Source organism: Haliotis asinina, chromosome 5, assembly GCF_037392515.1.
Source record: "Haliotis asinina isolate JCU_RB_2024 chromosome 5, JCU_Hal_asi_v2, whole genome shotgun sequence".
NCBI lineage: Eukaryota > Metazoa > Mollusca > Gastropoda > Lepetellida > Haliotidae > Haliotis > Haliotis asinina.
The window spans coordinates 22,107,009-22,117,823 of record NC_090284.1 but is presented as its reverse complement, the minus strand read 5'-3'; the positions used below and the strand labels follow the sequence as shown (position 1 = coordinate 22,117,823).

General features: G+C 43.1%; 1 protein-coding gene across 1 annotated transcript; it reads right to left on the bottom strand.

Moving 5' to 3' along the window:
• Positions 1 to 2,384: 2,384 nt before the first annotated feature.
• Positions 2,385 to 6,877, bottom strand: LOC137283428 (tubulin alpha chain-like). Its single transcript, XM_067814902.1, has 3 exons — positions 6,683 to 6,877; positions 4,866 to 5,088; positions 2,385 to 4,539 (listed from the first exon to the last, which is right to left on the bottom strand). The coding sequence occupies exons 1-3, from the start codon at positions 6,683 to 6,685 to the stop codon at positions 3,407 to 3,409; spliced, it is 1,359 nt and encodes a 452-aa protein (XP_067671003.1). The 5' UTR covers positions 6,686 to 6,877; the 3' UTR covers positions 2,385 to 3,406.
• Positions 6,878 to 10,815: the final 3,938 nt, after the last annotated feature.

The window sequence follows — 10,815 nt, the reverse complement described above, 5'->3', positions numbered from 1 at the left end:
GTATTGTGTGTATTGCATGTGCAGCAACGGTATTGTGTGTATTGCATGTCCAGCAACGGTATTGTGTGTATTGCATGTCCAGCAACGGTATTGTGTGTATTGCATGTCCAGCAACGGTATTGTGTGTATTGGATGTCCAGTAACGGTATTTTGTGTATTGCGTGTCCAGCAGCGGTATTGTGTGTATTGGATGTCCAGCAATGGTTTTGTGTGTATTGCATGTGCAGCAGCGGTATTGTGTGTATTGCATGTGCAGCAACGGTATTGTGTGTATTGCATGTGCAGCAACGGTATTTTGTGTATTGTATGTCCAGCAGCGGTATTGTGTGTATTGCATGTGCAGCAGCGGTATTGTGTGTATTGCATGTGCAGCAACGGTATTGTGTGTATTGCATGTGCAGCAATGGTATTGTGTGTACTGCATGTCCAGCAACGGTATTTTGTGTATTGGATGTCCAGTAACGGTATTTTGTGTATTGCGTGTCCAGCAGCGGTATTGTGTGTATTGCATGTCCAGCAATGGTTTTGTGTGTATTGCATGTGCTGCAACGGTATTGTGTGTATTGCATGTCCAGCAACGGTATTGTGTGCATTGCATGTGCAGCAGCGGTATTGTGTGTATTGCATGTGCAGCAACGGTATTGTGTGTATTGCATGTCCAGCAACGGTATTGTGTGTATTGCATGTCCAGCAATGGTATTGTGTGTACTGCATGTCCAGCAACGGTATTGTGTGTATTGGATGTCCAGTAACGGTATTTTGTGTATTGCGTGTCCAGCAGCGGTATTGTGTGTATTGGATGTCCAGCAATGGTTTTGTGTGTATTGCATGTGCAGCAGCGGTATTGTGTGTATTGCATGTGCAGCAACGGTATTGTGTGTATTGCATGTGCAGCAGCGGTATTTTGTGAATTGCATGTCCAGCAACAGTATTGTGTGCATTGCATGTGCAGCAACGGTATTTTGTGAATTGCATGTCCAGCAGCGGTATTGTGTGCATTGCATGTGCAGCAACGGTATTATGTGTATTGCGTGTCCAGCAACAGTATTGTGTGTATTGCATGTGTAGCAGCAACGGTATTTTGTGTATTGCATGTGCAGCAACGGTATTGTGTGTATTGCATGTGCAGCAGCGGTATTTTGTGAATTGCATGTCCAGCAACAGTATTGTGTGCATTGCATGTGCAGCAACGGTATTTTGTGAATTGCATGTCCAGCAGCGGTATTGTGTGCATTGCATGTGCAGCAACGGTATTATGTGTATTGCGTGTCCAGCAACAGTATTGTGTGTATTGCATGTGTAGCAGCAACGGTATTTTGTGTATTGCATGTCCAGCAGCGGTATTGTGTGTATTGCATGTACAGCAACAGTATTGTGTGTATTGCGTGTCCAGCAACGGTATTTTGTGTATTGCGTGTCCAGCAACGGTATCGTGTGTATTGCATGTGCAGCAGCGGTATTGTGTGTATTGCATGTCCAGCAATGGTATTGTGTGTATTGCATGTGCAGCAGCGGTATTGTGTGTATTGCATGTCCAGTAACGGTATTGTGTGTATTGCATGTGCAGCAACGGTATTGTGTGTATTGCATGTCCAGCAACGGTATTGTGTGCATTGCATGTGCAGCAACGGTATTGTGTGTATTGCATGTGCAGCAACGGTATTGTGTGTATTGCATGTCCAGCAATGGTATTGTGTGTATTGCATGTCCAGCAACGGTATTGTGTGTATTGGATGTCCAGCAACGGTATTTTGTGTATTGCGTGTCCAGCAGCGGTATTGTGTGTATTGCATGTCCAGCAATGGTTTTGTGTGTATTGCATGTGCAGCAGCGGTATTGTGTGTATTGCATGTGCAGCAACGGTATTGTGTGTATTGCATGTGCAGCAACGGTATTTTGTGTATTGCATGTGCAGCAGCGGTATTGTGTGTATTGCATGTCCAGCAACGGTATTGTGTGTATTGCATGTGCAGCAACGGTATTGTGTGTATTGCATGTGTAGCAGTGGCGTTTGTAAACTATTTAATTTGTACATTGTAGATCAAAGACAAAATTCCGTGTCGACATATCCGTCTTTGATCAAGACACATCTGTTTTGGTACCTTGGAGAACTGAATGAAACATGTAGGAAGGAAATTGGCTCTGTGTTTGAGGGAAAGAGAATCGAAGAAATTATATCTGTGTGTGTGCGTGTGTCTGTGCGTGCGTGCGAGCGTGTGTGCGTGCGTGCGTGCGTGCGTATCCACGCGAGTTTTTACGCGCGAGTTTAAACGCACCCTTTTGCTTGCAATATACATATACTTTCATGGCAAAAATTACTAAACTGTTGTATTTGCGCGGCATCATTTAGTCTAAAACGTTACAGAGAACTCACATTCTTTAAATGCAGAAATATACTTTATTTGCAAACGTATGTTACCAGGAAGGCAGATGAACAGTTTGAAAAAATAAATACAGTGCTTAAAGGGGTCTATGCTTAGGTCAGGAGTAGAAAGTTTGTCGTTAAAAACTCACAGTATTTGCTCTCCAAAACACGTACTTCTAGCTGTCAGGAGTTACCGAACTTGCACGGAGACAATGTCTCAGTTTGATACGCCTCTTAGAGTATGAGAATTACGTTGTTTAGAACCATGCAGTACTTTAGTAAGAGCATTGCCTGCAAGCTTGACGTTAGTGAGTTTACTTTTACTCCGCTTTTATCAATATTGGGGGTAGAATCCCGAAATGGGCTTCACACATTCTACTAATATCGGGAATCGAACATGGGTCTTCGCTGTGACGAGCGAACGCCTTAACCACTAGACCACCCCATCACCCCTGCTTGATATGGGAGGACTGGCCCGACTGGTGCAGGACATTAGACATTTCACCATTGGTGAAACCCATGACCATGTTTTGGTGCTGACAAACCAAAAGATATCACCATGGGATAAAGTGAGTGTGTGAGTATGGTTTTACGCCGCTTTTAACAATATTCCAGCAATATCACGACAGGGGACACCAGAAATGGGCTTCACGCGTTGAACCCATGTAGGAAATCGAACCTGGGTCTTCGGCGTGACGAGCGAACGTTTTAACAATCGGGCTGTCCACTGCCAGGACACAATGAGATGCAAACCAAGATCCAGCCCACGGTTCAAACTATGGAACCTTAGATGACTTGGCCAGCCGTGTCACAAATACTACATTTCCTTGACCTGGATTCTGAAAATGATATTGTACTTCTCGCACAGGACCCCATCAGCTACAACATCCCTTCAGCACTGAATTACATTTTACTTTGTCTGATTTCATGAGAAAAAGGACTTATAAAGATGAATTATAAACTGTGTGAGTGTCTTATACTTCTAGGCGCAGCAATTTTATTGATTGCATGATCGGTATTGCACATGTCCGCCTCGGAGTCTCAGTACTCGGATTGGTCATATTCCTCCCCTGTCGCGTCTATGGTGTCCGCCCCTACCTCTTCATAGTCCTTCTCCAACGCTGTCAGATCCTCCCTAGCTTCAGCGAATTCCCCTTCCTCCATACCCTCCCCAACATACCAATGAACGAACGCTCTTTTGGCATACATCAAATCAAACTTGTGATCGAGACGAGCCCAGGCGTCGGCGATGGCGGTGGTGTTGCTCAACATGCACACAGCTCTCTGGACCTTGGCAAGGTCGTCCCCAGGAACGATTGTTGGAGGTTGGTAGTTGATGCCGACCTTGAACCCAGTGGGACACCAATCCACGAACTGGATGCTTCTCTTGGTCCTGATGTTGGCAATGGCTGCCGTAACATCTTTTGGGACGACATCACCACGGAATAGCATACAACAGGCCATGTACTTGCCTTTACGTGGGTCGCACTTCACCATCTGGTTTACGGGTTCGAAACAGGCAGTTGTAATTTCAGAAACGGTCATTGACTCTCTGAAAGCCTTCTCTGCTGAGAGAATCGGAGCGTAGGTGCTGAGTGGGAAGTGTATGCGCGGATAAGGGACTAAGTTGGTCTGGAACTCGTTAAGATCCACGTTCAAACAGCCGTCAAATCGAAGGGAGGCCGTGATGGAACTTACGATCTGGCTGATCAGACGATTGAGGTTGTGGTAGGTAGGATAATCAATGTCGAGGTTACGTCTACAGATGTCATAGATGGCCTCGTTGTCGACCAAGAAGGAACAGTCCGAGTGTTCCAGAGTGGTGTGTGTGGTCAGTACGGAGTTGTAGGGTTCGACCACAGACGTAGACACCTGGGGAGCCGGATACACGGAGAACTCAAGCTTGGACTTCTTGCCATAGTCAAAAGACAATCTCTCCATCAAGAGAGAGGTGAATCCGGAGCCAGTTCCACCACCGAAGCTGTGGAAGATGAGGAAACCCTGAAGTCCATCACACTGGTCAGTCAGCTTCCCAATTCTGTCCATCACACCGTCGATCATCTCCTTGCCGATGGTGTAGTGGCCTCGAGCGTAGTTGTTGGCGGCGTCTTCCTTGCCCGTGATCAGCTGTTCTGGGTGGAAAAGCTGACGATACGGACCAGTGCGGGTTTCGTCTGGAAGATACCATATGAAAGTTGACCACATTAAAGACCATGTTTCGATGAGTTCCCGGTTGTCATTAACATACTATATACTGGACAAAAATACTTAGAGATATATGTACATTTTGAAATTATGAATAATGATCTATTTATTCATTGACTGATGAAATATCAATCATAAAAATGCCAGTATTCCTAAATTATTTTGTCCAGTATATGGTGTACCCTATTGGAGTTTCTGTTTCCAGTATCCGATAGCAACAAGACAATGCTTTGAAACTGGACTTTTCAAAAATAATCGCAAATGGAAACGCTCTACTGTTTGAAGGTATTCTTACCAATAACAGATGGCTCAAGGTCAACAAAGACGGTCCTTGGCACATGTTTACCAGCTCCTGTCTCGCTGAAGAAGGTGTTGAAGGAAGAATCTCTGCCCTCGACGGACACGTCTGAGGGCATCTGGCCGTCCTTCTGGATGCCATGCTCTAGACAGTACAGTTCCCAGCATGAGTTGCCGATTTGAACCCCGGCCTGGCCGATGTGGATACTGATGACCTCTCTCTGTTAGCAAAGAACATAACACGTCAACATAGAAACGCACACCTACATAGACATGGAGGACGTGTGTTATGACCTGTGAGCCAACGAGTGAGTGTGTCAGTCAGCGTGTTTCGTTTGTTGGTTGTTGTTTTACGCCGCATCCAGCAATATTTCAACTCTATTGTGGCGACCTGTAAATAATCGAATCTGGACCAGGCAAACCGGTGATCAACAGCATCAGAATCGATCTACTAAATTGGAATACGATGACACGTAAGCGAGTAGGGTAAGCGAACTTGACCACCCGCTCCCGATAGTCGTCTCTTATGACAAGCATGGGTTACTGAAGATCAGTTCTAACCCGGATCTTCACGGGTTTCCGTAAAGAGAGAGTAAAGAAGTGAGTGGATGGGTGGGTGAGTGAGAGAGTGAAAGACTGTCTAAATCCCCCTGCCTTCAGTTTTGAGTTAAAGTGAGAAGTCTTCAAGTGTAGACAATATTAGAACGTTAGTTGATAGTATGGACACCGATTTACATATTTAATGAACCCGTAGTCTACCAAGTAAGTGCGATTGGTTCTCACAAGACCACTAACGGCAGTCAACGGTACTTGCCTTGTTCACTCTATACGAGGCACCAGGAAGCGTCACAACAAATAGCTTCCTTTCATGCCCATGGTATAACTCAAACTAGGTCCATTCATACATTCATACGGGGCTCGTAAATCACTATAAAGATTTTAAGGCTATATGCATAGACGCGGTTCCCTAAAATATATGTCTTTCGTCAAGACGTGTGGCATGGCTGACAGTGTGATGGATCGTTGCTCAGCATATCAATCACTTGATTGTGAGGTCCAGAGTCCGTTACATATGGTCAGACTTCAAACGAACATCACACAAGCTCTCAGCAACATGACGTGCAATCCTGATAACAGGCGTGTTTAATCATGTATGTACGGTACGTCAGTCAGTGATGATAACCTTTGACCTCTGACTCATATCATCCTTATGATAACGTGAGTTTAAACAGATGTCCTCCTCTACAGTCCATTCAGGTCCACTGGGTCTATCCCGTTACAAAATACGTCGGACAGACATGAAGTCGTGGCATTGCTGTATTTCTGTCACATTTCAATGACCGATGTCCACTTCTAGTTTCGGACAACATGACAGTCGGTTTTCAGAAAACAATATTTGTATACATATTATTTTTTTTTATATTAAGCGACTTTTACTATAAGACTAAAAAATGTAAAGATGATGTGACAATGACGTCACTATAGTTCCATCATGGATACCAGTGGATTCCAATGCTGCTCGAGATTATACAAGTGTTGTTAGTGATGTACAGTGGTTAAGAGGATAATCTCATCGGTCGTCTAGCACAAAGTCCACGTTCTATCCCAGCTTTGGGTCAACATGTGACACCAATATTGGAAGCAGAAGTGCTAAAGATGGCACGAAATCACATTTATTATTTTACTGATAATGTGATAAACATATTACATCTGTTATGGTAAACCGATCTTTAAGAGTCGTAATTTTCAAGTGGAAACCTAGATAGACATGATTGACATGTTCCCTTTCATGTCTTTGAGGCGTCATTGACTTACCATTTTCTACAGGTCCTGTTAATGCCGTGTGAAAGCTGAGTCAGGCAGCAGGTGTACCTCACGCAGACAATAAGGTGTCTCAAGTGAGTGTGTTTGAGCCTGTCGACAACAAGCGCTGCTTTTTATAGGCCGCAGTCCAGGCCACGCCAGGTATATTATTACCTGTATTCGTCAAGCTATAGCAGATGTACTGACTCATCCTAGATTACAGGTGGCTTGGACCTTGTGTGTGTTTGAATTTTGATGCCCTCGTTTAGTTCGGGACGCTGAGACGAGATATGAGTGATGGACAAATTAAGAAATATTAGTCAAGATGTGAATAGCGTATATACGCGGCGTCATTCATCATGTTGTGGTTTTCTTAAGGCGAACGTGGATGAAAAAATGACGAAACGTTGGAGATTGTGATTATTATGACCACGATGATTTATGGATTATTTTATCGGATACGAATTCAGTTGATATAGAGAGAGACATGAACGTGTTTCATGAAGCCTCAGATCACTCGTCTAAGCGTATACGCGTTTATATAGATTGGTTGGTTGGCTGGGTGGTTTGTTGTTTGGCGGTGGTCTGTATTTAGTCGAGTCTGGACAAGGCAATAAAGTGATCAAAAGCATGAGCATCGATGTACGCAACTGGGATGTATCCCGGGACTCTCGAGATAGAGAGGTTAATAGAAACATACACCATACATCTGAAAGCCTCGTCACCTCGAGATAGATAAAAATGATATAAACATGGCCCATACACCATACATCTGAAAGCCTCGTCACCTCGAGATAGAAAAAAAATGATATAAACATGGCCCATACATTTAGAAGCCTGGGATCACTTTGAGATAGAGAGGGTATATCAGCATGCGACATATTTACAACCTGAAACCTTAGCTCAAGTCGAGATAGATATACGAAAATGTAGATCACATACTTCTAAATTTTTTGCCACTTATTTTGTTTTCTCAAACATGTCGCATCGCATCTTCGCGTTATCTACAGATCAGGATTGTACATAAACAGGTCACATGCCTCGGGAAGCTGAAGGTCACTTCGAGACAGGTCAGCAACAGTGTGTTGCGTTTTTGAAACGGCGCATGCCTGTTACCAAGCACGAAACTATTCGGAATATAAAAAGCATAGATAAACCCGGTAACTGTTCAGTTCGTATTCTTCCCATTCAATATGTTAAGAGAAATGATGTGAATTAAGCATTTTCCACCGAGAGTAATGTGAAGGGTGTATTCATCGACCCGTTTAAGTAAAGTGATTGTATTAGTACAAGTGTATTTCTAGACATGATGCATGACGAACAGAATAACGACTGTGCCTCACTGCTATTTTTAGCACTGTGCGGATCAATGTTGTGAGAGATGCAGAGGATTGTTGTGGCTGAAGGTGTGGGAGGCAATAGATATGCGGTAGTGCGTCTCACAGTCTCTGAACCACCTTATTCCCTGTCCCCTTCTACAATACTAAAGCGCCTTTGATAAAGAAAGTCTAGCTCTCCTCAGATTCTGAAACTCCAATCTCACTGCGGCTCATTTTAAATTTAAATGAAATTATAAGTTACCCTCGATATCATGCTTTAAGAGACTTGAGTTAATGATTGACGTTGGTTTTAGCAATATTCCAGTAATATCACGGCGGATTCCACCAGAAATGGGCTTTGCACATTGCACCCATGTATGGAATCGAACCGGTGACGGGCGAACGCTGTCATCGTTATGCTACCCCACCATGTGTAGAAACTTCGTCCTGGTGTGTGTTTGATTGAGTGTCAGTAGATGAGGGACTAGGGGTTGTTGTGGAGGATGAAAAGGCCTCTCTCAACCAGCGGTTTGGGACCAAGGTGTCAGAAAAGTCGCTCTAGCTGTTATAAGATAATCAACCTTAATTATCACAAAGCGACTGAAGTAATTTTTGTTTATCAGCTTGCTCCAACAACGCTTTGGGAAATGCGCCTTTTAAAGTGTTATGTTCAAGGGAAAAGAAACCACATAGTTTGAAGAATAACGACGCCAAAATCACAGATAGATTAAAGATGACCAACTCTTAAAGTACAGAAAAATCCATGTCTGCATGACACTGTCTCAAATTATTACAATAATACCGATTGGGACATAATTAAAAGTAAACACATGGGCGGATCCTGGTATTTTTAAAGGAGGGGGTTCAGCGGGTTCGAACTCCATGACCTCCCACCCCCGCCATTGTCTCCGCCAACGCGAAAATAAATCGTCAAAGTGATCATAAGTGATTTTCAAAAAGGGGTGGGGGTCCAACCCCTTGAACCCATACCTCTGGATCCACCAATATAACAGTAAAAACACTTCTCAACGCAGGAATTAGCGTTGTCAAATTAACGTAAATCAAACATCTTTAACGGGAGATTATATTAACGTTTTGTCTTTGGATGTATGTATAATTTTGATTGCAGCAAACAAACCCACTAACTCCATTTAGGGCCTTGGCATTGCTGGGAGAGCAAGGCTGTACAATAATATGGTTCTGGGGCTGTGTGACCAACTAACTGAAGATCTGCCATATTACTGTAAGACACGATTCTTTCTATAATTCTTAAAGACAATTTATGTGATACTTATTAATTGACAGGTTAATTGCGTTGAATCTGTGTGCACGTCACAAACTATTTCTCATGGATATTGTGCGAGAGCTACTCTTGCTATCAGATACCAGCTGTGTCCAATTCATACACCTGGAATGAAGCAGATACGAGCATACTTGTAGACTTTGATATCACCTGAATAACTTATTGCCTAATTACAGTATGCTACGGAATGTCGAATCTTGATAATGTATACTTGACAATGGAGGTCTTGCAGTGTGATAGATGTATCAGATCACTTGTGGTGTTGTGTGTCATAGCGGTCATGGCGGTTTGTAGATAGTGGTGTTCCAGGCCCTATCACAAGTATAGTTCAAACGTACAATTTCATAACGTTAAGTTAGTATTTTTGTACTTCAAAATGAAATCAATTTTGAAATGGACAAATTAACAAAGTGATGGTCGAAAAGACCCGCAAATGTTAAATTACATATGTATGTAAAGCATAATCATGCAAAGACGCGTTTATTTCACACGCGTTTATCCGTGGGGATAGTGGTATAGCCTTCGTCACGCCGAAGACCCGGGTTCGATTTCCCACGTGGGTACAATGTGTGAAGCCCATTTCTAGTGTTCCCCGCCGTGATATTCCTGGAATAGTCCTAAAACTGGAGTAAAACTTAACTCATTCACTTTCATCCGTGGAGTGAGTGAGTTAAGACTTTAAGTCACATCGGCAGTATTTCAGCATTATCGTGACTATCTATCCATTGAGAACAGGGTCAGAAATGATTTTCAGCAACCCATGCTTGTCGCAAGTAACGACTGACGGGAACACGTGACTTGGTTGACCGTACATGCATTGTACTACAGTTACGTACATCGTGGCCATGATGTTGATCACTGGATTTTCTGGTCCAGACTGCCATTTAAACTGCAAACTAACAAACAAACAAACCTCACACTTTATCCGCATCCATGAACATGGATTCTACGAATGGTTGTGTTTTGATTTTCTTTTGTTTTGTCTGTTCATTGTGGAAAACTGCGTATTTCAAACAATTTAATACATATATTACGTGCGCCTTTGGATGGTGGTTATCTGGCCATTCAACTCCTGGTATTGGGAGGACATATACTCCTTGAAACGAATAAAGGAACACATGAAAGACATGTTCCTTTATTTTATTCCAGAATTTCACACACAGTGTACGTACAGCTGGATAAGAATAAAGGAACACTCGTACTTTCGTGTGTTCCCTTATTCGTTTCCATGAGTATATTAATGTAGGGTATAATGAAGCCCCCTACCCTGATATTTCTGTCACATTGCTAAAAGCGGTGAAAAACTAAACCCACTCACTCGCACATTAAACATAAAATATATTGCTGACGTTTTTTAACTACGGCAGTGGTTACAATGTGCTCTTGGTGTGACTTGTGACTAGCTAAACCAAGCGCCTTTAATTCTTCATTGTATGTATCTTGCCTCTATATCTAACTGTCTGCATAGACAAAGTTTAATTGTTTTAAGTATCCGCTGACTCACGGGAGCTTGTGCCAAATAA